General features: G+C 41.0%; 2 protein-coding genes across 2 annotated transcripts; both read right to left on the bottom strand.

The window, feature by feature from the left end:
- Positions 1-9,603: 9,603 nt before the first annotated feature.
- Positions 9,604-18,379, bottom strand: LOC139653508 (kelch-like protein 23). The gene is made up of 7 exons (XM_071530360.1): positions 18,369-18,379; positions 17,007-17,258; positions 14,645-14,902; positions 12,594-13,148; positions 12,227-12,363; positions 10,700-10,852; positions 9,604-9,917 (listed from the first exon to the last, which is right to left on the bottom strand). Exons 1-7 carry the CDS (start codon positions 18,377-18,379, stop codon positions 9,604-9,606), a joined length of 1,680 nt encoding a protein of 559 aa, XP_071386461.1.
- A 5,701-nt stretch (positions 18,380-24,080) lies between these two features.
- Positions 24,081-27,833, bottom strand: phospho2 (phosphatase, orphan 2). Its single transcript, XM_071530361.1, has 4 exons — positions 27,795-27,833; positions 26,884-26,955; positions 26,396-26,490; positions 24,081-25,189 (listed from the first exon to the last, which is right to left on the bottom strand). The coding sequence occupies exons 2-4, from the start codon at positions 26,952-26,954 to the stop codon at positions 24,618-24,620; spliced, it is 738 nt and encodes a 245-aa protein (XP_071386462.1). The 5' UTR covers position 26,955; positions 27,795-27,833; the 3' UTR covers positions 24,081-24,617.
- Between the last annotated feature and the right edge of the window lie 100 nt (positions 27,834-27,933).

Here is a 27,933-nt window from a genome sequence, read left to right on the forward strand (position 1 = left end):
TTGAGGGGGTTCCAGGGGGTCCACAGCAAATTGATGAATTGTTAAACTTCACCATTATTTAATTTACAAGAAAAGAATGTAGAAGAATGACTGTTTTGATCATAGTTTCACTGTTATCTCTCTACCTACAATACAGATAGTCATGGAATTCTGGACAAAATCATATCTAGCAATACAAATATTCTCAGATTTGGGTCCGAGAGACAAAATCTCATCAAATGGGGGTCCATGGCCCTAATGTGGACTAAACTAGGGGTTCTTGATATGAAAAAGGTTGAGCATCATTGTGATAGGCAACACGAGCTCACCTTAAACAGTGCCGAATTCGAGCCATGGAACAACTTCATAACTATTCATTTGATGTTCCTTAAATCTCTCCAGGTTCTGCAAAGCAAAGCAAAGCAAAAGGCAAATGTCTGGTTTGCATGAAAAATCAAATGAGGGCTTGCAATTCAAAACACACACTTTGACTGTAACCCTGTATCCGCTCGAAAGCAAGAAACACAATGCTGTGTTTCTTATCCCGCTGACGAGCAATTCATCGAATTGACCTGTAGCTGATATTGGGGGAAGCTAAAATCGTAGCTGTCAGGGCTGCCGATGTCGCAGCCTGAGCCGATCCACCCGAGAGACAAAGCCACTTTTAAAAAAAACCCTCCACACACACACAATCAGGACGTTGTCAAGACATATGAAACTAGTAACCGCACTCGCTGGGTGGATAAATGAAGCCCCCCCCCTCCACCCCCCACTGTTCTAAAACGAGGCTGAATCCATTGTGATTTGTGATCCTCGCCGACAACCCGCAACGCTCGGGAATTACCTTTGATTTTTTGGGGGGGAGATCTGCCTCATCCCCGTAAACCATGAAGGAATACTGTTGATATACTGTATACGGGATAAGTCATAACTCCTGTTGCTGTTTCTCTGCACAGCATCTCCTATTAACTAGACCCGCTGCTCACAAACATCAGCGAACGTGATTCCATTTAGATAAGGACATGGGCCCCTTCAGTACCAAATTATCTGGGTCTCATCTTGTGGGTTTTTTTTTTTTTTTTTTCAATTCTAAAAAATTAGACATCACACTGAAGGCCTGCTATATTGTAATGCGGCAATACAGACATAGCGAGATGCTCATTATTGCGGTATATGCACCTCCAGTGTGTGATATCAGATACCACATACTTTAAAGCAATATCTCACTTTTTTACATTTTTAGAATACATACCACAACCGCTGATATTGGCTGCCCCAGGTATCCATAATCCCTCATTTGCTTTCAACTTAAAAACCTAATCTTATAATCGTCTATTGTTCAACACACCCTACAGCGATGTGGGAAACTTGTTTTTCTGTCTACATCATTGTACTTTACAAGAGGTAATTTTGCCTGTGCGCAGATAGCGACTGCGGATTCCCTAAAGCCACTAATGTTGGATCTCAAGTGTTCATAAGCTCATATGGAGATACGCATGTAAAAATAGAGACGGTGACAATAGTGAAATATCCCTCGGAGGTAGTTCTTAGTCAAGGCCTTATGATTTAGAGCTTCTGTCTGGACAGAGCACATCTCATTAAACAACCAATGTAGAGTTCAGTTCAATCTCAAGTGTGTGCATCAGGTCTCACTCAATGGACCAAGTGCTTTAAGATGGCACCCTCCTGGTTTAGCATCATTTCCAATTCCAATAGTACTAATCAGCTAAGCGATGACATGTGCTCTTGCCAGTTTGGAAAGCCTGGGTCTGTGTGATGAGCAGGGTGGACTGAATGTTCCAACTAGGAAGCACAAAGCAAGCAAAATAAAGAAAAAAAATGAGTCGAAAATTATCGGACTACCACTTTTCAATGTTTGAGCCCAGGCAAATATCACAGCAAAACTATAAACTATACATAACATCCGATAGGGATATTATAGTGATACTATATGACAGTGATTCTCAAACTTCTTCATATCAAAGACCCCAAATTTAGTCCACATTAGGGCCATGGACCCCTACTTGAAGAGATGTCTCTCAGACCCAAATCTAAGAATATTTTTATTGTTAGATATGATTTTGTCCAGAATTCCATGACTATCTGTATTGTAGGTAGAGAGATAACAGAGAAACTATGATCAAAACAGTCATTCTTCTACATTCTCTAATTGTGTTCACTTCTTGTAAATATAATAAATAATGCAATAACAACTCATCAGTTTGCTGGGGACCCCCTGGAACCCTCTCAAGGACCCCTGGTGGTCCCCGGACCGCACGTTGAGAACCACTGCTATACGAGATAAACAATTACATAAAGTAGGATAGGGTCACTATAAACCCACTATTAAGTAACACCACCACATTGTAAGTCCCTATAGGAATATCAAAGGAGATTAATATAATACTATAAAGAGGTCATTATAAATTCAGTATTGAGTGCCACAGACACACTGTAAATCTCTACAGGGATATTATAATGATACCGTAAGAGAGAGAAAATACCATAAAGTAAGATACACCCACGAAAACTCACTATTGAGTGCCACAGACGCATTATTCCTATTCCTATAATACTCCCAAATTCCTATAGGATTATTATAGGAAGATTATATTAGGATTATAGTAATTTTCTTTAAGGAGAGAAACACTTTGAGTTGTCTCAGTAAATTGTCGTCCCAGATTTATCAGGCCTGCAAACATGACAACAGCCCACCAGCAGCCTTTTCGTCGCCTCAGATGAGACATGATGGCTTTTGAAGTGTGAGGACATTTCGGCGGTGGCTAATTAATTGTAATAAGGCTGGCTGGCACATACTTTGGCAATGACAGCCATGGGTGAGAGGCTAGGGCTCCGCTTCCCCACTAAAGCCAGTCTGGAGTCGGAGCCGTCAGGCCGCTGTGACTCCAGAGACTTGCTCTGGCACTCACCTAGATACACATCTGCTCTGATTAATCGCCTGCTTCGCCCAGTGCATACATTTCATTATCAGCTTTAAGTGGGCGAAAACAACGAGGATCAGGACATGCAGCAGAGCTGTGACAAGAGGGAACATGAAAGAAGGAAAGATGAGCGTCATATATGAGTATGTGAAAAGGTGGATTACCTATGGCCCTCTATTTTTTCATTAAAGGGGCATTATGTAATCTATGACCTTTACCGGCCTCTATTGCCGACCAGTAGGAATTGCAACGTTAAGCCCTTTTCATGCAGAACTCCCTGTGGAAGTACGGCAAACATGGCTGCCGTACTTTCGCAGGGTTTAGCTCGGTTCTCACCATTGCCAGCAATGTTAAAAAGCCAACTTTCTGTCGCCCATAACTCTGTCTGTGATCACTTATTTTGTGTTTCAGCATAATGTTTAACACAATACAGGTGTTGTCACTGACATATCTTTCTGTTTCTGTTGTCACACGACTGCAACACTATAAAAAAACGTGATTTATCAAGGGTCAAAAAATGCTAACAGTACTCGATCACAGTTACTTGCGCAGTCGTCTGACAACAGAAACAGAAAGATATGTCAGTGACAACACCTGTATTGTGTTATACATTATGTTGAAACACAAAATACAGTAAGCGATCACAGAGTTATGGGTGACAGAAATTTGCCTTTTTTATTGCTGGCATGGTGAGAACCAAGCTAAACCCTGTGGAAGTACAGCAGCCATGTTTGTGAAAAAGGCCTATATCAAAACCACATCTCCCCCTATGCAAGTCTCTGACACAACCCCCACCCGACCCCACCCTTCCCGTCACCCTGAGCTACGGTGGCCTGTAATTGACAGAAACATTTTCCCAATTGAGAAGAGTAAGCTAGCTAGTAAGAGCAGTGATCCGACAGAAACGCCTATTGAAGAGCTAATAGATCACCACGCTAAATACCGGAATAATAATACAGCTTTGTCATTTGCTTTTTTGGCTTGAGAAGGAGGCTTTTTTTAGCCTTTGTAGCTGAAGTGTGATGCAACGCTGGGCGCTCGCTTGTAGAACCATCCTCCATCCATGAGCAGTTGAAAAAGCGAGGGGAGGGGGGGGGCGCACTCAGCACCTGGTGAAGTAATCGCTGAGTCATTGGTATACTTCAACATCCCTATCAAACCCCCCCCAGATATGTTATGGTTATTGTGCGATATGGGGCAGTAGCAACATAAAAATCCTGTGTATTGGTAAATGAAATAAATGTGCTAGGAATAAAGTCATAAAGTTTTATTTTTTAACCTTTATTTATCCAAGAAAAGCTGACTGGTGCAGACATGCTCTTTTCCAGTAAGGCCCTGCTTCACATTCACACCGCTAGACACATTATACTGGAAGCTGCCCAGTACAACCTCAGTCTTCTGGGGGTTCAGTACCTTGCTCCAAGGGCAACTTGACAATAGTAGAGGGAGAGAGTAAACGTTCATTTTCCCCACCCCATGTTTCCCAGCCTTCAAAAGGTGGGTACAAACTGTATTCTGCAAATAAAGCTGGCTTAGTTGAGGTGGCTTTACCCTGCACTACATCCTTGATGAAGGATGAACACTGCACACTCCTTCACAAAAGATAGATCTACCCAGGTTCTCCTGTCCATCATCTCTTTTACTGATTGTATGTTTATTGTTGTATTGTCATTCATGTCCTTGCTTGTCAGACACAAAGCCCCTCTGAATGTGGTTTGAAAACATGAGAAAGAAATCACAGCAGTGCATGGCACAAACCATTATTACTCACATTTCCTCCCATAGACTTTGGGTTTGTTTCTTACCAAGCCCACACACACAGGACCAAGGTAGACCAACACTGCCATCCCCTGGCAATCTCAGTTTACTACCAGCTCTGACTTAATCCTATAGATTGTGCTGCAGAGGGCACCAAACTAGTAAGAAACAGTATGCAGGCCTAGTTCTCAGTCTTCAGAGCACAGCAGTGTGACTTCAAAATGGACAAAATGGGTCAAGGTGATTTAAATCTGGGCCATTATTGTCAAAGAGAACAATGAGCACAGACCTGGGAGTAATTGGTATAAAAGGGTAAGCATTTGTCATGTTATTTCAGACTCAGTTTTGCACATACCTAATAGAGTTTCACAGAAATGACAAAAGGATCTTTGCTTTATTACAGCCAACATCATATTATGTTATGTGACGGCCACTGCTGAGGCATTCTAATTCTTGTATAAAATCATGAAGCAGTAGACAAACCTCTCATTCTCTCTCATATGACTTTATTCACATATAGACATTTTAAATTAAGGCAATAGTAGTGGTTTCATTTCTTATCTGTAACAATTCCATTTCAAAACAGTGTATCAATGATTTTCTCAGCAGTCCTCTTTATCTTTGAAATAAAATGAATATCTGGCTTGCTGCCCTTTCAAAAATTAAACTACACTCACAATTGCTAAAAGTCATTTTTCCCATAATTGCCATTAGTAGCGGTGTTGACTTGCTCATGGCGTTTAGTAAGCTACAAAATAGAAAACAAAAAACAGTGTAAAATGCGACTGCAGTTGTACTAAGAGTTCCAGATGGAGTTCCAGTGGTATTGTTTTCCTTTAGATGGTATCATTCCTCTGAGATGATCAGCCTTGGACAGGACAGAGGGCAAATCTCTGTGATACAGTACTACAGATAAGGGTGAGGTACAAAGACACAGGTGACCAGAGACTGCTTCTCTGACTGTCTATCTCTCTGTCTGGCTCTCTATCTGTGGGACTGTCTATCAATCTGTCTTTCATCTCTCTCTCCACCTCTTTCCTTTTCTATGCTAATTCTCACGCAGACAGACAGACACACACATGCACACTCCTTTTCAAAAACGATAAATCTCAAAACTCAATCTCCTCTAGCTGTGTCCCCGGATATTTTGAGACTGCTTGTGTTCAGCCTCTTCTTAAAGAAACCTTGAACTGATCCTTCGGCTCTCACCGACTACAGGCCTGTTTTGAAATTACTCTTCATCTCAAAGGTCCCAGAGTAGGTCCTTTCAAGGCAACTACTTGGAAAATAATAACATATTTGAAAAATGTCAGTCTGGTTTTTATCAGCAGCACAGCGCTGAAACTGACCTCATCAAGGTGGTGAATGATATCCTGATGAATGCTGATTGACCTTAGTGCAGCATTTGATACTGTAGGCCATAGTATCCTGATAGGTTGAGACAGTGGGTTGGTAATTCAGGTTGGTAACTCTTCCTATTTGACTGACAGTAAAATCCCTTGTGTCTATTGATGGCTGTGTCTTTGCAGTCCTCAATCACATGTGGTGTGCCGCAAGGCTCCATTCTTGGGCCAGTTCTGTTCTCCTTGGTATTCGCTTCCTCTGGGTCACTTAATTAGGCGGCACAGTATCTCCTTTTGCTATGCTGATGATACCCAGCTGTACCTCTCAGTCAAGCCGAGTGAATTAAATAAATTGGCCTCTTTGCATAACTGCTTAACGGATGTCAAGGATTTTTATGCCTCTGTGCCGGCGACAGCCGTGGCCGGAGGCATAATGTTTTCAGGTTGTCCGTACGTACGTACGTCCGTCCGTCCCATGCTTGTGAACGCGATATCTCAGGAACGCCTTGAGGGAATTTCTTCAAATTTGGCACAAATGTCCACTTGGACTCAAGGATGAACTGATTAGAGTTTGGTGGTCCAAGGTCAAAGGTCAAGGTAACTGTGACCTCACAAAAGACGTTTTTGGCCATAACTCTAACTCATAATTCATACGCTAATTATGACAAAATTTCACACAAATGTCTAATAGGATAAAATGATGAAGTGATGACATTTTATATCCAAAAGTTCAAAGGTCAACTTCACTGTGACATCATAATGTTTTGCTTACCACTGTAGCTGAGAAAACGATCTTGGGTCATTCTACAAAAACAGTGGAAGTGCTGTCACTTACTTTTGCAGACACCAAAATCCTTTAAGTTGACCTAATAATCACATTAATTATATATGTTCAATAAATAAAGACTGTCCTTGCAATGATAAAACAAAGTTTATTGGTGGAGGCATACAACTGCGAGGCGGCTATGTCTAGTTTTTTTTTTTTAATTAATATCAGTCCTTGTGATCTTACCTGTCAGCATCATAAACCTGCCTCCAAGAACTTAGGAATCATATTTGACCCAAGCCTTAATTTAGAGCCACATGCTAAAAAGCTTGTTCAGTTATGCTTTTTCCATCTCAGGAACATTGCAAAACCTAAATCTGTCCTGAATTTTAGTGACACAGAGAGGATTATACATGCTTTATTTCATCTCACCTTGACTACTGCAAATCCACGTTTCAGCCATGTTTTGCCTTGTGTTCAGAATGCTGCAGCAAGGTTTTTAACCAAAACTAAGAGACGCCACCCCCGCTTCAGCGTCTACTCACTAGTTGCCTGTTCATTTTAGAATTGATTTTTTGCATGGCCTGACCCCATTTTATCCTTCTGAACTTTTATACTGTTTGAGCCTGCGCACAGCCTGAGTTCCTCAAGCAGGACCCTTCTGGCTGTTCCTGTATCCAAGACTAAAGGTGACCGGGCTTTTGCAGTCATGGGCTGCTAGGCTTTGGAATAGCCTGCCTGAGGAACAAGGCCTTTTTATAATTTTTGCCTCTTATTTATTTTCTTCTTGTTTCTACCTGCCTAGTCTGTAATTTATTCAATTTGTTGTATCCTTGTGGCTGGAACCATTTATTTATTATATTTTATTTTATTACAGTATTCATTATCACTGCTCTATCTCCTTGTGCTGTTGTATTGATCTATGTCATTAGCTCAAATTTCACTTGATTGCGAAGCACTTTGTAACTTTGTTTTGAAAAGTGCTATATAAATTAAGATTATTATTATTAAAACTGATAGGGAATCATTGTTCGTACTTGTTTAAGGGTGCCCAGTATCCTCCCAGTCTCGTGATGGGTGGATAAATTTAGCTATAAAAATGTTTCTCAGAGGCAGAGTGGCAATGAAGGAAGAAATAACATCACTGGTTGAGTTAAATCTCAGTGGGCAGAGCCAAGAACCACAGTTTTCTGCCTAAGTAACATTAGACTGCTGCCCAGTGAGAAAGGAAAGGGGTAAGAGAGGAGGAAGCTAATATTATGAACCCTAGCGCTATTGGTACTAGCTGAAAAAGTGCAATCTAGTCATACTTAGATATCTAGGTTAGCTAGTTAGCTAGCTGACCTTCAAGTTCAAACTAGTCATACTAGCCATACTAAGTTATCTAGGTAAGCTAGTTAGCCTAGCTCAGTGGTTCTCAACGTGGGGTCCGGGGACCACCAGGGGTCCTTGAGGGGGTTCCAGGGGGTCCCCAGCAAATCGATGAATTGTTAAACTTAAGCATTATTTCATTTACAAGAAGTTAACACAATTAGAGAATGTAGAAGAATGACTGTTTTGATCATAGTTTCTCTGTTATCTCTCAAAATCATATCTGACAATAAAAATATTCTCAGATTTGGGTCCGAGAGACAAAATCTCATCAAATGGGGGTCCGTGGCTCCAATGTGGACTAAATCAGGGGTCCTTGATATGAAAAAGGTTGAGAATCACTGGCCTAGCTGACCTTCAAGTTCAAACTATAGTCTATACCCTGCTGACCTTCCAGGATCATGAATGCCATGGCCATGCATGAATGAAAAAAAGAAGTCATTGCCATTTGGCCAGATAGCTAACTGTGGTTCTTTGGCACATTGAGATTTAACTCTGCTAATGATATTATTTCTGCCTGTAGAGCAGCTCTGCCTCAGAGAAATATTTGTAGAACTAAAACATCAATCTGCCACTGGCAAAGGCGGCGTGTATTTTCATATAGAGTGTATTTGTAATCTGGTGGCAGCAAGACAAACCCGCCCCTAAACATGACAGATTGAGTGATGAGGAGCAGCTGTATCTTCAGCCATTGACAGTAAGCTGTTGCTGCATACATAGTTTATTGTAGTTTATTGTGTATAATTTTATTTTCATTTATTTAATTGTGTGGGGGCATTTTTACCTTTATTTGACAGTACAGGGTAGACAGAGAGAGACTGGAAGGATTGGGGGAGACAGAGGGGGATGACGTGACAAAGGTCATAGGTCAGATTCAAACCCAGGATGTCACATGTATATGACATGCAGCACATTAGCCAACTAGGCTAAGTTAACCATAGTTAATCTAGTCTATATAGCCTAGAATTTATGCTTAATTTACATATTCTGCATGTACTTTTCCTACAAACTCTTTGAGAAAAAACATATCTTAACAACTCCAGCATTAAGGAAATGTACATGGACTTTCAATGTCACTTTTAATGAGCAACGCAAGGTCAGTCAGCTGATTGGAGTAACTCAGCAACTTCTCTTCAGCAGCAAGCCATAAAAGCAGATTGTTTCTGCCAAAACCAAACCTACTGCTATGTCATAACCATTAATAAACGTATTAATATCAGTATGTGAGTTGTCCTGACTGAAATACAATCGGGCATTGAATTGTGGAGTGCTTAGATTCTGTTTTTATTGTTTTCCGGTTTTTGCTGCTGATTCAGAGAGCGGGCAGGTCAGGAGCTTGCCCCCTGGGAGGAGGGCCCGGGGTAAAACAAGCACACTCTACCCAGCCGCTACATCACCGCCTTAAACGAGTGCAGTGTCATTAGCTCGACTCTTTCCCTCCGCACTACGTGGCGTTATAAACGCAGACGCAGCCGTGCAAGCGCGCCGCTTCGGGCAGTTCTCCGACTATGTCCCAGGAATCTGTGTGAGGGTCGTACTTCTCCACGCTCTGCAGGTAGGTCCCTTTGGAGCAGGAGTAGCCCCCAGTGACATACACGCAGCCCAGCATGGCCACCGCGCCGCACTCCATCCTCCTCTCCTTCATGCTGGCCAGGGGCGTCCACTCCTCCGTCTCCGCGTCGTAGCGTTCGGCTCGGGCGGTCCGGCCCCCCACCAGGTACAGGCTGCTGTTCAAGGACACCAGGCACACGCCGTACTCTACGGAGAGCAATGACACCAAGCTTTTTAATGCAAATTAGGATGTATCAAATTAGAAAAGCTGAATGGAAACAGCAGATTTCAATAAAATGTCCTCAGTTTGCTGCCAAGGTTTGTCTGTTGGCTTGGTAACACTGCACTTGATGTGCACACGCAGATTATAAAGCCATAGATGATTTTTTCTTACAATATAATCATCAGACAAACATCAGAAAATTATATTCAATTCAATATCATGTCATTAACTATACAGTTGTTATAGTATTCAAACTAAATATTTTGCACATTGTATTTATTACATGATGTTCTGATTATAATAATTATTATGCAATCACAATGTGTTTATAATGTGGTTATGATGCCTTATGACTCCTTATGAACACAGACTTGGTTTATGCTGCATGAGCTGTATGGAGTAATTTTATGGTAATTTTTATGACCATTTATGCACTTTTTGGAACTCTAAAGAACCGGTCCCCATTGACTTCAGTTGTTTTGGAGAAGGCTGCTGCAGAGTTGTGCTGGCAACCTCCCTGTGTGTTAAAAGCACTAACAAACTTCACGTGTTTAAACTGGCATGAGGATGAGTAGATAATGACAAAATGTTTGGGTGAACTATTCCTTTAAGAGTACTTGTGGAGCTGTATATATAAATATATATATATTTTTTTTATCTCTGGTTTGATTTCCATGTTATTGGAATTCTTCAAGTAACTGGATGACTTGTGTCCAGATTGGGCCTTGATAGCTGGGACTTGGGTTAGGGTTAGCATCAGGACTACCTGGATGGGGGCAGGAAGTTAGGATGCTCCACTGGTCAACATCCACCTTGTAACTCTGAATCTTGCTGTAGCTGCAGCTGCCCTTGTAACCATAATTACCACCCGCCACATAGATGTTGTTGCCCAGCACAGTCGCTGAGGCGTTCCCTACACCTGAAAAGACAGACAGGACAGTGGTGATTTGATTTTCACGTAGCTTAGTTCACACCAAGCCTGACAAACAATCTAATCCAGTGTTTCCAAACCCAATCCTTAAAATCACAATGACACTACATTTTATATTGGGGATACTGGGGCAGGACATAATGCGGGCAGGCATCATTCAAAGTGTAAACCAATGGGATATCAGTTAGAGAGAGAAAGGCAGTTTTATTTGATGTGAAGGGCAGAGGGGCGGGACTGTTCAAAAATCTGTGATGGTTTCATTGGTCGCCTCTTGGTACATGATGAAGTCACTGCTAAAGATTTCCCATTTTCCAGGAAGTACAAGTAATGAGATTTGGATATAAAAATACAAAAAACTAACTTTTTTGTCATTCTTTAGCATAAATTGTCAAAAAGGTGTATGTTATTATAGTTAGAATGAGCTAAAAATGCTAAAAAGTTATTTTTCATTTCAGTGTGACTTTAAAGTCTCAATGAAACAGGATTCTGAGAGCGTCTTGCTTCCATAATTTGTCGTAGTTTCTGTTGAAACAGGATGTTGTGGTGGGACATAATGCGGGGAGGATTATTAAAAAGTTTAAACCAATGGGATATGCTTTAGAAAGGCAGTTTATTTGATGGGAGGGGCAGAGGGGCAGGATTGTTCCACCCAAGGTCACCATTAAAGGTACACTAGTTTCCAGGGAGAAAAAGTAATGGGATTTTGATATATAAATATGGAATTATTTTATAATCTGTTCTATGCAATATCTCTCCAACTATGCTGCATACTGGCTCCACTTGCTCCCAGTACCGGACATTTTACTCTTTTATTCTGTGTACATACAGTATTATTCGTTCTTATTTATTTTATATTTTTGTATATTTTTGTATCTTATACTCTATAGTATTTATATTTTCTTATAATTTTTATCCTTAATTAGGCATCTATAGGTTTGCTCCAAACGACATTTCATTGTACTCGTACAGTAACAATAAAGGTATCCATCTATCTATCTATCTATCTATCTATCTAAATACAAGAAAATGTTGTACATTTTGGGGCATTTATTGTCAAATATGAAAATTAGCTAACAAGATGAAAAAGTAATTTTTCTTAAAGTACTGCAGGTTTTTTTTCCACCTTTACTCTTGCACAACTGATCCAATTCAGGGCTAAACACTTTAATACTGTTCAGGTAGATCTGTTTCTAATGCTCAACCAATAAGCATTAATACCTGGATCCAACTAGAGCTTTAACAAAAACTTGCCGAACATGGGGTACTTGAGGACTGGATTGGGAAACACTGATCTATCAAAACCATATAGAACTTGAACATGGTGTGTGACATACTTGTACAAAACAGTGCTGCACTACGCACCTTGCACCATATCAGCTGCAGCCATCCACCTCCTCTTCAGTGGATCAAACAGTTCTGTCCGTCCCATGGCTGAACCTCCCCTGTAGCCTCCTATAGCATACACACACCCACAACAGGCCACCGAACAGTGGTAGTACCTGCAGGGGGGTTCAAAAAATATTATTGGATATTTTAGAGAGCAACTTTTACACATACTAAACTGAAAGTGAATAAATTCCTGCTTTGGTTCCAAGTTCATTTTGCAGAATTGAAATGGTCTGAAGCTTGTGTGTGTTCAGAGGCTAATAATTCCAAAAGGATAAGCAGGAGCCTAAACCTTGTGATCAAAAACACAAACAAAAATTAATCTGATATTTTATCAAAGTACCTGGCAGTTAGCATGGGCTGCCCTTGAGTCCAATGGTCAGAATCGCTGTTGTACTCCCAGACCGCGTCCAACACTTCGGTGGTGTGGGTTCTGTACCCGCCGCTCACATAGATGGTACAGCCCAGTAAAGCCACGGCATAGCTCTCCTTGGTGTGATCCGGCATGTCCCCGCCCTGCTCCCACACCCCACCCAACGGGTCCCAGCGCTGAACCTCGGACAAAGGGTGCCAGTGGTAGCCCCCGATTACAATCATCCTAGAGCTGGGACTGGTTAAGTTCCTGGAGGGCTGCTTGAACATGGGTGTCAGGGTGAACAGTGAGAAGATGTTGTCAAAGTCCAGCTCCAGCAAGGCACTCCTGAGGTGCGTTTGGTTTATATCAAGGGGCAGGGAAGAGAGAAGTTCTGGGAGAGCCCTTGTTCGAATGTGAGGGTCGTGACCCAGCCACCTGACCACTGCCTCCGCCACCAATTCCTGGTTCTCCTCCGCTAGGACAGTGCCCAGCCTGTCAGAATCCAGCTCCAGAAATTCCTCCTCCCTGATCACCTCCTGAAACCTGTGGCAGAATGTTCTTAGTTACTAGTTCAGTACGTTTTTCTTGGTTTTTTTTCCATATGTTTATGAAAAAGGAAAAAACAATACACATAGCACATCCATACACCTACACTGAGCACACACACACACACACACACACACACACATAACATCAAGCATAGTCCTCGATAGACACAGTCAGAGTGTATACGCAAACAAATACACAAAGACAACCAAAAAACGTAAAAGAAAAGTTTCTCTTATTCTATACAGTTTTTTTTATTCTATACGGGTAACCATTGGTGCATAAATGCATAAACAAACAATCACCTTGCAGCCACCCCCCCCCCACTTCTATTCATCTTCTGGCTCAACTAAGAAATTCCCCCAAGTCCCTATGTTCAATAAAATGTATAAAAGGGCCCCATATCTTTTGAAATACTTCCTGTTTATCTTTAAGTATAAAGGTGATTTTCTCCTAGGGTAGGGTTCGAGATATTTCCCTAATCCATTGACTTATTCCCGGCCTATTTATGTTCTTCCATGAAAGAGCTATTAGTCGTTTTGCTTGTAACAAACATAGATCTAAGAAAATTTGCTCACTTTTCTGTATACCATGCCCCTTCGGATATAGACCCAGGATGAATAATTTGGGCTCCAAGGTCAGTTTTATTGCTAAGATCTCTGCTATCATGAATCTCACCTCTTCCCAGAACATTTGTATCTTTTCACATTGCCACATATAATGCCATTGACTGCTCACACTTAATACAATAATCTGGAAAGTTGCTGTTAAATTTATTCAATTTAGCTGGAGTCATATTATATCCGCATTAACCAGTTATGCTGGTTTGTTTTTGGCATCTTTGCATGCATCTCTCCACTAGGGCTGGGTATCGCCACTGATTTCCCGATTCGATTTGATTTCCGATTTGATTTGATTCGATTCAATATCGATTCGGTTAGGGATATTTCAGTTACAATATCAATTTTGCTTGGATATGAAAGAGATTCTCAGAGAATTAATGCTGTAAATTGTACAAGGAACCCTCTAACCTGGTGCGTTATTAAAAAATATTAATGTTTACATTAAGAATCCACCCCAAAGCAGTTACATTAATGTATTTTTTTATTTAACATGACCAACACACTACAGCAGTCAACACAATATAGTGCAAGTTGTGCAACTCTACAGACTCTACAGGCATATATTAAAAGATCGATCTCTGGATTTTATGAATCGATATCGGATCATTCAAATGAAGATGGATTTGAATCGGAAAATAATTTTTTTAAACCCAGCCCCCACTCCTCAATTGAAATATCCTCCTGTAGGTCTTCTCTCCATGCCATAAGCCTCTTTTCGGAGGACTCAGGCGAGCCACATATAAGCAAGTCATAGAAACTGGTTAAAATACTTTTTCCAAGACAATTTTTTTGACAACATTATCTCCACTCATTCAGTAAGTTAAATAAGTAAGAAATGGTGAACATTTGACCGGAGAGCTGATCTCTGACCTGCCTGCCAGCAGCCTGCGTGCCTCTTTCTCCAGGGCGGGACATGCGTGGAGCTGGGCGAAGGCCAGCATGCCCAGGCAGTTGTCCGCTCCCAGCAGACGCACCAGGAAGGCCTCGCAGGCCCGCTTTACTGCTCCAAACTGCAGCTGGTCAGCTGCCTCCAACAGACTCTCCACGTTCAGCGGAGTGATGGTGAGTCTGGAGGAGTAGATGTAGTCTACCAGGGCTGACAACACCTCCGCCTCCACTATGGGCAGCCTGGAGAGGAGAGGAGAGGAGAGGAGAGGAGAGGAGAGGAGAGGAGAGGAGAGGACAGGAGAGGAGAGGAGAGGACAATGGGGTAGAAAAGAGGGACAGAGAGAGAAGATAAATAGGCAGAGGCGGAAAGTAACTAAGTACATTTACTTGAATACTATACTTAAGTACAATTTTGAAGTACTTTACTTTACTTGAGTATTACCATTTTATGCTACTTTGTACTTCTACTCCACTACATTTCAGAGGGAAATATTATTAATACAAAATATAATCAACTAATACATTGTGATGTATTATTATAGATTACTGTAAGCTACCCAGCAGTATATAAAGTAGTGGAAATCAGCTCCACCTTTTCCAGCTGCAACATTAAAGTGATGCTTACACATTAATGCATCAATAATTATAATTCAATAATATAATATATACTGTATTATTCTGAAATGGGCCATTCTGCATAATGAGTACTTTTACTTTTGTTGCTTTAAGTACATTTTGATGCTAATACTTTTGTACTTTTACACATTTTGAATGCAGGACTTTTACTTAATAGAGTATTTTTATACTGTGGTATTTCTACTTTTACTTAAGTAAAAGATCTGAGTACTTCTTCCACCACTGTAAATAGGGTTACCAATAACGGAAAAATTGAGGAGGACAGGAGAAGAGATGAAGAGGAGTGGGGAAGCGGATGCCAGGCCAGATAAGAGGAAGCAACAGCCAGCATGTCCTCCCCTATGAATGATGCAGAACTCCTCTGGGCCAATCAGATACAAACACCATCTTATTTTGCCTTGTAATTGAAACGCCCCTCTTGGGCCAATCAGTGTAATTTTGAAAATGAAGTTGCATCGCTGCCCCAAGTTCCATGAAAATCCAATCAGTGGTGTCTGAGATGTTGCATGGAACAAATAAACGAACAAGAAAACGTAGCACTCCTCCTTGTGCCAATCACTGTATGAATGAACAAATGAATGAACCGACGGAGGGTGATCCATCATCGATTTCATTGTGGGGGACAGAAAGCAGTAGGTGAGAATACTGGCCCTTACACTCCCCTGTGTGCGGATTACCAGCTGGACATGCCTCTGGGCTACGGACTACCAAGAACCCTGAAAGACTGGCTAGTCCATGCTTATTTGCCGTGTTTTTTGGTAATACTTTATTGATCCCTGTAAGGAAATTCTCTTTCCTCTACCCCCCCTCCTACAGGGAGGTCAGAGGTCAGGGTCAGCTGGAGAAGAACACCTCTGGAGCTGGTGGGGATTCAGTGACTCTCTAAAGCAGTGGTTCTCAACGTGGGGTCCGGGAACCACCAGGGGTCCTTGAGGGGGTTCCAGGGGGTCAACAGCAAATTGATGAATCGTTACACTTCACCATTATTTCATTTACAAGAAATTAGCACAGTTAGAGAATGTAGAAGAATGACTGTTTCACTGTTATCTCTCTACCTACAGTACAGATAGTCATGGAATTCTGGACAAAATCATATCTAGCAATACAAATATTCTAAGATTTGTGTCTGAGAGACAAAATCTCATCAAATGGGGGTCCGTGGCCCTAATGTGGACTAAATTAGGGGTCCTTGATATGAAAAAGGTTGCGCATCACTGCTCTAAAGGACACTCGGCAGATGTTTGCCGAACTGTGGGGCTTGAACCCGGGTCGTCCGGTTGAAGGACTGCCTCTTTAATCACCAGGCAGCATGTCATTCATATAAATTGGATAGCATGCCCCCAATGAGGTGTTTGTGAGCTACAGCAGGAACCTTTACACTCCTGTCTATGCTTTTTTCATTTTGTGATGATTCCATGTTTTGTTAATATCGCCCCTGGTGCTGTGGAGTCACCCTTGCATTCAAATCTGCATACTATAATGGCTATCTTCAATATCTAGTGTTGCTTGCATTTCAAGACAAAGTGGATACTTGACTGTGAGGGTCCTTGAAGGGGCTGATGCAGATGTACAAGGTTGAAGGATGATGTCTTGGAGAGGTTGGGGAGGGGAATCCAACGTGAATGCCCCAAGGCCTTTAATTGGCATAACGCGTCAATAGCGACCCCCCCCCCCCTCGTCTCTCTTTCTTTCTCACCCTCATACATACCTGACCAGGCTGTCGGTCCTTTCCCTCATGTCTGCCGTGAACATGACTCTGAAGTACGAGCTGCGTGCACAGAGCGCCACCTTGTGGCAGCGGAGGACCTGGCCGGAGGAGCACTGCAGGGCGATGTCCGTGAACAGGCCTTCGGCGTAGAAGCCTCGCAGGGCGTCCAGCAGCTCCTCGGGGTGGCTCGCGTCACAGAAGTCATACATGTAGAGTTCCTCGGGTCTTCTGGACGAGACATTTTTGGTCTGTCTGTGGCATGAGAAAATTGAACTCAACGTCAGGCTGAATCACAATTGTTAAAGGAGCAAAGTTTGGACAAATTTAATCCTTCTTAAATTCAAACAAATGTGAAGTTGGACAGAAAGATTGCATCTTTTAGGGGTTGCTATGAAGTAGGGCTGGGCGATATGGTTGAAATCAATATCATGATAATCATAAGGATTTTTCTCGATATCAATATATATCACGATATGGTTCATGTATGCAAAATCACTTTAAATAATCAAATTAATGTTCATCTCATTGAACCAAATGGTAATGTTAGGTGTGATGTCAAACAAAACAGAAATATTCAGATAATATTCCTACCATACCTCATTTTATGAGAGTTTTTAAGTAAAATTGTCATCATCAATTTAGACAGCAGAAATGTGTGTCACGATATTAAAATATCTTCATATCATCACAATATGATTCCACTGAAAGACGATAAACGATAATATACTATGAAGCAATGCTAAATGTTAATAAGCCACTCCTGTATTGCCTCCAAAGAACTTGTGTTTTGGAAAATCCCTGCTGTGTCAGAATAGGGGAATGTAAGTTAATGTGTTGCCCTAAGCTCTCTTACCCGATCCTTCAGTTCGGTGTGCAAATGAGACAGCTGCATGCTGAAATCAAGGATTGCTCCTTTAAACATTTATTAACACTTCATGCATAATAAATGGTGTTATGGTGATATAATACATATACATGCATCAATTGTGGTGTTGAAGTATGGTGTTGAATTTCTCCTATAGATCTGGTTTCCACTATATGACCACTATAAGGTCATTGATATTGGCATGCATCCACCTTACACCCACCCACTATAACGGTTTAGAGATAAAATGAAATTACAAAACTGCTTCTTTCATTATGATAATAATATTATTACTGCAAACAGCATCTCTGTAGCCAAGCAACTGGAGCAACTGGACTTTGGATATTTCACCATCTTAATTAATAGGTTAACTCTAAAGTAAAATAAGTAAAATAAGAAATGTTTGGATTGTTCAAATAAAATGATAATTCATGGAGCATGACATATATACATTTAGCCTATAATACGCATGGACAATGGCCATAACATAAACATACCTGATCAACATGGTCTGCAGGATCTGATGCGAATTCCGAATCTTAATATAACTTATTCAGTGTTTTTTCCTGGCAGGATGAACACAATAATAATGACAGCCTGAATGGAATTATTCCTTAAATCTCGACATGACCAGTTATTTAGCGACTTCGCTTTCCCCTTAAAATAGATAACAACGCACAGTCGGCGTGACCAGTCAAGCAAGCCAGAATACAAAACAAGACTTCCTGTCATAACTTTCAAAATAAAGCGCTTGTGCAAAAATTTTAAAGTATTTGAACGTGGTGCAACGTTTTTTTGAGTTTGACCAAGAGAAATAAACAGTAGCCTACATTACATGAGGAATTAGTAGGCCTACGCTATAAACTATTCCCCCATAAAGTCTTTATGATATGGTAACATTTTTCAGCATTCCTGTGGCGTCAATACAGTAAGGTTGTGTATAATGGAGTAGTTTAGGCTACCTGTTATTGCATCATGTTGGCTATTCTTAATACCAAAATGTAACTTTACTCTGTTACATTACCTAATGTACCTATAAATAATGCATTCTGTTTACATCAGCATTTCCATTGTACTAATAAAAACTGTACAATATCCATTTTGGACTGCCTTAGTTGAGGCAAATGCCAACTGCAGCCTATGCAAAATGCCAATTGATGAGTACTGACTGAGTATTTTGACACGTTTTTTTTTTATAGTTCTGCACACCGCGATGATCATATATCGTTTTCCCCCGCCAAAAAATTAAGCTTTTATTTTGGAGGCCGCATCGTCTATTTTCCGGTGTTATTCTGGCTGACTTGACGCAGCTGTCTATGCGCCTTCAGTGCGCGTAAAAGGCGCTGAATGAACACTGTGCCGTCCTGTTATACAGTGTTTTACTCCAGTCTGAACCATGGCCAGTTGTGTTGGACTTAGTTGTGTCTGCGTCTGCACAGACCTGATACTAATGCCAACAAACAGCCACGAGCACATGCATCCATTCAACGCTGTCACACGGACGACATGTCGACAGAATTGGAAATGAGATTAGAGGCTAAGGAGAGAGGGGGGATGGTTCACCCAAGAGACCTTTAAACTAGGGCCGGAGATTTAATCAATACGGTTAGAACAAAAGGAGATGTGGGATTTTTTTTTTTCCATAGATCAAGGGTTTCCCCAAACTTCTCCTGTCACCGCCTACCCCCATTTGATAAGAGTTGAAACACCTGAGAAGATTTTAGTTGTTTGACTTTATACATGATTATATAACTGTCTATACCTGGGGGTGGGCAAAATCATATCTCATATATATTATCTTATTGGGTGAAGTAATAAAATTATACCTTTCTTTATTTTGCTACAAGGGGACCCCCAGGAACCCTATCAAGGACCCTGGGTGGTCCCTGGACCCCACTTTGGGAACCACTGTCCTGGATAAGGCAGATCATTTGGCATCAGTAATTATTGTATTAGTCTCATGTAAAATGATATTGCTGATATCAACTACATAATCTCCTCTCTCATGAAGGCCTTTACCAATACACAGAATCTTATTCAATTAAATTCAAAACACTTTATTTGTCCCAGGTGGCAATTCGAAATTATACAACAATCCAATGTGCTGCATTCTCAGAACCACTATACCCACTCTAGACATTGAGAACTACACTTACCTGCACTTTGGCTCACACTTCAGCCCACAACATCACAAGCAATAAGGCAAACTTTGATTGCATTGTACCAACAATCAAACAAGAGGATAAAGAGACAGCTGACCCTCCTGGATTGAAATGGTCTATATAGGGAAAAATGAAATGTTCAAATTATTTTGTGATGAAGTGTTGTAATTTACTTTTTTGGTGCACCCACTTTCCCTCAACTTGCCTCGTCTACTAATTATTTCTGGCATTTCCCAGAATGATCGCCTCTCCTTATTCAAAACGCAGCATGTCTTTTGGCTGCATTGACTGACCAGAAATTGGTCTCTCTGCCTCTTACGATGGATTTCTCCCTGTAAAATGATGTCCTGTTGGACATCAGTGCAAAATGGCGGCTCTAGAAAGAAGTCCTCGCTCTTTAATTCTGATGGATTGACACCAAAACCTGACATTTACCGCTGATGTTTTAGATCGCTGAATACTTCTCTGCTATCAAACTTCGCTGCGCTGGAAATATCTTGATCTATATCTATGTCACGTCATCTACATTTGGCCGCAGCTATCCACGGGAATAACAAACAACAAACAACAAAATGTAGGGAACATCGCCAATAGCTGTTAGTGTTCTGGGACATATGTTTCCTTTCAACAGTACAGAGACAGCACTGTATAAGCAAGCAACCTGTGGGACCTGTGGGCAGTATATGACTGACTAAAACTACGATCATAGTTCTGCCATCATAACATAAATAAAGGCAACTATCTTGAGAGGGACAGAGTGTTCCATAGTTTGCGATCTAAATTATGCCCTTTGTCTTCAGCCAGAGACGCTGTTTCTGAAATTGCCTGTACAGCCTGACCTAAGCCCTGATCGTGAACTTTCTGAGTAAACTAGTACAGTTCCACAAGGTGTACCGAGGCTTCACAGCCTCACTGCTCAGCCCTGGCTGTTAGTTGTGTACCTAAGCTTCTTCCTTTAATACCTCATGCCTCATCTAAAGCTCCTTCGCGCCGACAGTGAAATCTACAAAGTAAACAAAGCCTGCTGAGAGTTGGACCATAATACAGGTTAGATCTAAGGCTGGAGCGCTCTCTGCGAGTTGTTGGCCCGCATCCCTCTCCAAATCCCTATTCAAATCCCTGTCCGCCCGTGCCAATTCAGTGCCGCTCTGTTCCCCTTTACATACAAAAACAATTTGATGCGTGTAGGGCTGGCACACCTAACAGGTAAATAATTGATTTCTGCTCATTTGCTGCTGCCAGGTACTATAACATTTGGTTATGTCTCCAGTGTGTCAATCTCAGGATATATCTGCCTCGAGTTGTCTGAACACAGAGAATGGGGTCTTCGCCTGGCCACTGGTTGAGGTTTTGGGGTGGTGACAGCACATCACAGGATGCTCCAATAATGAATCTAACCTAGATGTCATATTCCATAAGTCTTACCTAACGTCCCCAACTGGATCAATCGAGTTTCATCTTTCTTTCCAACCAAATTATTCCTTTATACACTTTCTGAGTTCATCGATTGCCCCCGCTTGGCTTGAGAAACGGTTTGAGGTTTGGACACATCTTGACGCCTCCTCCTGATGATGTGCTGTATTTGCTCCGCTACAAGTTTCTTCTTCTCCAACAGTGTTCCTTTGTTCCGTACATGTTTGCTTGTGTCTAGACCAAGGCCACCATGACTTAAGACTGCAAGCAACACGATCCAACAACTGACCGGAAGCCCACTCATTTCCCATAGAGCTGAGCGACCGCAGAAACTCGGTCACAGCTGCATTTTCCGTGGTCAGATTACCGCGCTTCCTTGTTTCCTTACCAGTGATTAGATTACGTTAGAAACTTTATTATCCACACATGTAAAAACACATAATTGTAGACATAAGACACATAGACATTGTATATTCCATGAGTGTTTACCATAAAAAGATATGGTGAAAGTACAAAAGAGAGAAAAAGAGAAAGAAGAGAATTCGAGAACTACTCAACCAGGATGTGCAACTATACAGTATACTGCATTCCAAATTTTAAGAATCCAGAGTGCTTTGGAACAAAAGACCTCTTACAAAGATTTTTAGTGGCTCTTGGCATCCTATAACAGCTGCCTGAGGGGAGCTGCACAAACTGTGAGGAAAGGGGATGAGATATGTCATCAACAATTTCTCCTGCTTTCTTCCGGTTGAGGGCCGCATACAAATCCGTGAGCTGTGATTGGGTTTTCCCCACAATCTTGCTACCCGTATTCACCACTTGACAAGTTTACACTTACGCTTTCTACTGAGATTACCGAACCAAACAGTCATATTGTAGCACAAGACACTTTCAATGAGGCTCCTTTAAGTCATCTGTAAAATGTTTTGGTTAACTTCCAGGTCACGCAGTTTCCTAATGAACCTGCTGCTGCCAATTTTTGTATAGAAAATCACAAGTGTTCCGAGGTACTTAAAACTGTTTACCCCTTCAACAATTTCTCAATTTGTAACTGCTGGTGGCAGCTGATCTAAAACATGCCTTTTGTTTGTGAAAAACATCTCTTTTGTATTCCCAGCATTGATTTCCAAAGCACTTAGCTGACACCAGCTCTAGAGGGAAGTGACATCATTTAAATATTGTCTCTATAAGTGTGTCCCGTTCAGTTAGAAGACCAAGTAGAGCCATATCATCTGCATATTTAAACAAATTAAAAATAGATTCAAAAGTGCTGGTGTTTTTAATGCATTTCGTATAGTCAACAAATCCTATGAAAATAACAAAATCAACAATGTGTTTGCTCTACTCCCGTTACTTTCTGACTTCCCACGTACCATTTTTAGCCTTCAACCCAGAAGTCATTGGCTTCAATTGTAAGCTAAAAACCTTGAAATACAGCTCACAAAGACATAGTTTCAATTTTAAAAATCGCTAACTGTTACCACACAAAGTCAGGCTGTTGTAGTTATTACCAAATCAAATTCAAATGGGAACAAATTCTTCATTACGCCGGGGACTATTTTCGGTGCTACGGAACTACTTTCCTGAGATCGCAAAGTGTTTACAGCCGACTTATTAAGTTGTTGTAGGAAAAAGTCGGCCGGCCCGGTGCATCGCAATGATGAAATATGCTGCCCAGAGCAACGGCATGGCTCTGTGATGGGTTTTTAATAGTTTTTTTTAATACAATGGAGTTCTATGGCTGCTGGGACATGGCTTCATTGGGCACCGGCTACATGGACGAGACTTGTTGGCAAAACAAAATCATTGCTGATTTTGTTATTTTCATAAGATTTTTTTACGGTAAGAAATGCATTAAAAAACACCAGCGTTATCCTTTAAGTTAATAGTGTAAATAGGAAACAGTAGAGGGGATAAAACACAACCTTGAGGTGCACCATTTTTTAAAACTGACTGATTGGACACAATTCTGTTTGTGGAAACCCTTCGAGGATGATTTGAGAGAAAGTTTTTGACCTAAAGAATAATGCCACCATTCACGTTTGGATCAAGTGGGCGCTGCAAAAGAATGTGTGTCATCATAGTGTTAAATGCAGCACTAAAATCTCACTTTTATATATGTGAATTGAATGTGGAGGGGATCTACACAACATGCAACAGAAGATGTGAGATGTCCTTTTATAACACTCTCCATAGTATTGCACAAAATGGACGTCAAAGCAACTGGTCTGAAATCATTAAAGAGCAACAGCTCCAGCTATTTTTGGCGGGGGAACAATGTTTGACACTTTCCAGGTAATTGGCACAACACACTTGTCTAACAGATGCTGAGCAAAAAATCCTTTTAGTTGGGGAATACAGTCTTTGATTTTGTTTCATGAGCAATAGTTCCACTTGGCGAGTGCAAAATGGATGAGGGTCTTTCAATTTTTGAAAATGAAATGTCTATCATGAAAGACATTAATATTCTCAGTTGTTTGGACAGAAGATGACAGTGCAATAGCAATTTATTTGAGAAAGCTGTTGCAAAAATGCGAGAAGCTGGGTTTCTGTGTACTACTGACCAAGTCGTAGTGGAGGAAAGTTCTGAAGAAACCTTAGGTGGGAGAACAGATGAGCATAAATTCAGTTTATTGATAAATTCATGGATACAGGGATATTCAAGGGTGGGTCATTAACGTATTTTGCTTTGTAAAGTGCTTTGTAAACTCTCATAATAAGCTGCTGTACAACTAAAGTTTATTATCATTATTATTATTACTCTGAATGAGACCTTACCGAGATATAAGATAATATCCAAAATACTTTGCACATGTAAACATAGCCACTCTTTGGACTTTGACCGAGCCCAAGAGCCCCCAAATCCCCACCCCTACCTCAACCTCTGAATGAAATTGTCTTAGTAATGCTGTTACTGCTTACAAAAGATAAGGGAGGAATCTAATGCCAACAAGTAATCCATGTTCAAGGATTTATAGTTAAAAGACAAGCATTCGCTCAATCACATATTGTAGGCCATGTGTAAATCCTCATCAATGAGGACATGGTGGTTTAAAATTATAAACATCATCTTCTTAATATAAAAGCAAAAGTATAGTGAGCAGCATTGCGCCCCCTACAGTGCGGGCTCCCTTACTTCAGTTACAACTTGAGAAGTCAATCAAGTATTGGCTATGATGACTGCATACTTGCTTTCAGTTCCTCTAGGATCTCGCTGCCACTGCTCCAGGCAATGACTCTAGCTCTCAAAGAAGAAGTCTTATCCTCTTGGCCTTCCAGTTTGGCCAGCAGTTTCTCCAGGGTGTACCCCTTCCTGGGCATCACCACATCGTGCCCTCTCAGACAGGAGGTGGGGCAGAGATCGTTCCCCCCGTCTCCCACGTAAAACATCCGCTGGTACTCCACGCCGCCCTTGGACTGCTCCGACAGGTAAACCTCCAGGACCGTCTTCTTGCAGAGGTTGACGGGGCAGCGGGTGCAGTCGTGAGAGTGATAGCAGTGTACCGCCATGCGCCCTCGCTCATCGAACTCAGCCGGGTTGGTGAACACCCGGTCGACGGCCGACTGGACTCCCGCGGCGTGGAGGATCCAGTCTATGAATATGGTGTTGGAGTCGGAGATGACTATGCAATCGACGGCGCTTTTGTGCTCCGATATGAACGTCAGCAACTCTGTCATTCCGGCTGTGAAGGGGATGGTCTCCATCACGCTGCGGACGCTGTTGGGACTGACCTCCTGGTCTCCTGGATGGATAGAAAGTGTGTAAGTAAAAGGGCAAGGGGCTGAAGGATGGGTAGGTGGGAGGGAGTGGTGAAAAGTTAATTTATCCGTCACTCCTAGGACTGGGTATTAGTGTTGTCACGATAACCAAATTTTCAATATGAATTTGGTATTGTTGCGAAAGACTGAATTTTCTTTCTGATTTTTGCCTTTTCTGCCATGTTAACAGACACCAAAATGATACTGTCGGCTTATTCTCGCATAGCCAAACATTTCTCCACACTTTGTTTTAGCACAGTATTATAAGAGAGGGTTAGCCTACGTTCCTGGCTGACATTACATAATAACTCTAATTCAAGCTGAAGTTCCCTGACACCTTCAACCAGCAGCAACACTACTTTTATCTCTTCTACACTCCCCTGTGTAATCCCCTTTATTTTTTATAACTGCTGTTGTGATGATATCAAACAACCCGCTCTTATGGTGGGAAACAGGAAGGAGGCCCTTCCGGTATTTGTTTGACCACCTTCAACATGTCTCCCCATTCTCTACTCCAGCTCAGTGCACCATCTCATTACATCTTCTTTTATTTGATATATTTTATTGCATTTTCCATTATATTATATTCTCTATGATATACTCTCCTATACTTAATACTGACATCAATCTATCCTGTATTTTACATACATTGTTATTATTACAACTATTATTATTACCATTATTCTGCTTATTTATTTATTTATTTATTTTAATTTGGAATCTTTATTTTTTATGATTGTTACTATTGCTATTGTTATTATCATTATTATTAATGTTATCATTATTGATCACTAAGCTTTGGCAATATATACTGAACTGTACTTCATGCCAATAAAGCTCATTGAATTGAAATTTAATTGAACTGTATTATGATGTAGTATGTATATGATGTAGTATACAATGTATTTGATATATGATGTATATGATGTAGTATATGATGTATATGTAGTATGTATATGATAATATATCATGGAGAATATGATGTATATGTAGTATGTATATGATGGTGTATATGATTTATTATGTATAGCTATATGATATAGTATAGTAGATAGTGATGTATGTGTATGATGGTTGGTAAACCAAGCCCAACTCACTCCTAAATAGCAAACACAATAAAAAGTATTGTATCTGACCATGCATGGATGAATGAATGAATAGCTTACACACAAAGCATAAGGAACTCTCACCTATGTAGTTCATCACTCTGCCCATGAACTCAGTCCAATAGCCTTTTCTGTAGGAATTCTTCAGCGAATCAGGAAGGGCCTGATCTGGGAGGCACCTGGGAACAGGTCAAAGAAGTAGCACCGCAATGCATAAAAATGATGCACATTCTCACATCATAAGCATAGCTGCAGGCTAAGTGTGATGTTGCCTGTAATGAGCTGCTCTACCATAAGGACAAATCACTGTAATATTCCCACTGGGAGTTATAGTGTGAGTGAGGTACACAATAGCTTATAATGACCTTCTCATACTGCATGGTACTTTCAACTCCTTTGATATCACTGTAATCGTTGTTATATAATTCTTATGTGTAGACTTAAAGATTTGGTGTTATATTTGTACAGTATTCTTCTGAAATGTAGGCTATTATATGATTACTAAGGTCCTTTTTCATAGGGGATGTGTATACATCTGATTCATCAATGAGCTCAATTAATCCATTACTCACTTAATCACCCAAGTGTCACTGTTGTCGTCAACGACAGTGTGGTCAAAATCAAACACCACCAGGGTCTTCATTCTGTACCCCGAAAAAAAAGAAGAAACAAAACAGATTAAGCTCAGTGCAGAAAAAGGTTAACAACGTCGCAAGAAATATAATAAATAAACAAAATAGATTATATAGGTTCTGGAAGGGACTAATCTTACTACATTCTTGGCAGTAACCTATATTTAGGTACAATTATTCACGTTACTAGCCCCGATAGATGCCGTTCTCTCTTCTATGTAGAGAACGTCACGCCAAATATTCCGTTCCAAAATCTGTCAGTTTGACGTTTTCATGGTTGTCAACAAAGTTTCATCACTGATAGAACATGACGTAAGACCTTAAACGAATTCATGGGTTCAACTCTTCAATTCGGCATACATCTAACACGCCAAGCAGCACTCATTTTAATACAATTTCAACTTGTATGATTGGTTCGTCTGTTACTTTCACCGTCGTCCTCCACCAAAATACACCGTGATGGGGCGACACGAGCAATGCGAACCAATTCTGAAAGTTTAAATTCTATTGAAATAGAGCGCTGCTTCGTGGACAATATATATGCCAAATGTACCAAAGTACACACATGATTATTAAAAGGTCTTGACTTATGTTCTCCCAGGTATATGCGTTTGCCAATAACCAGTGGAACATTAAATTGCCAGTTTTTTAAATGGAGTTTGGCGTTACTTTCATTCTGTGCATGGGAACGGCCTAGCTAGCCTGAGCCAGGCTAATCTTATTGCTCAACCAATCGGATAAGACACTGAACAAATTACTTCAATTAGACTATTAGACTGATTTCTACACAAGACTTCGATATCCCAGGATTAGCTATAACTGAAATCTAATTAAAATGTTGATCATCTGACCTCTGCTTGCTACCGTGTCTACCGGTCTGTCTTCCTCTTCGTTTGTTTTTCAGATGTGAAACAAGAAGAGGACAACATTACCGCCACCTGCTGGTGAAGTTTGGAGACCCCATAGAGTGGTACAATTATACGACTGGGA

The sequence above is a fragment of the Centroberyx affinis genome, unplaced genomic scaffold, assembly GCF_046629955.1.
Source record: "Centroberyx affinis isolate AG114_WGS23_722 - 3 ecotype Tasmania unplaced genomic scaffold, CSIRO-AGI_Caff_v1 ptg001916l_1, whole genome shotgun sequence".
NCBI classification, from domain to species: domain Eukaryota; kingdom Metazoa; phylum Chordata; class Actinopteri; order Beryciformes; family Berycidae; genus Centroberyx; species Centroberyx affinis.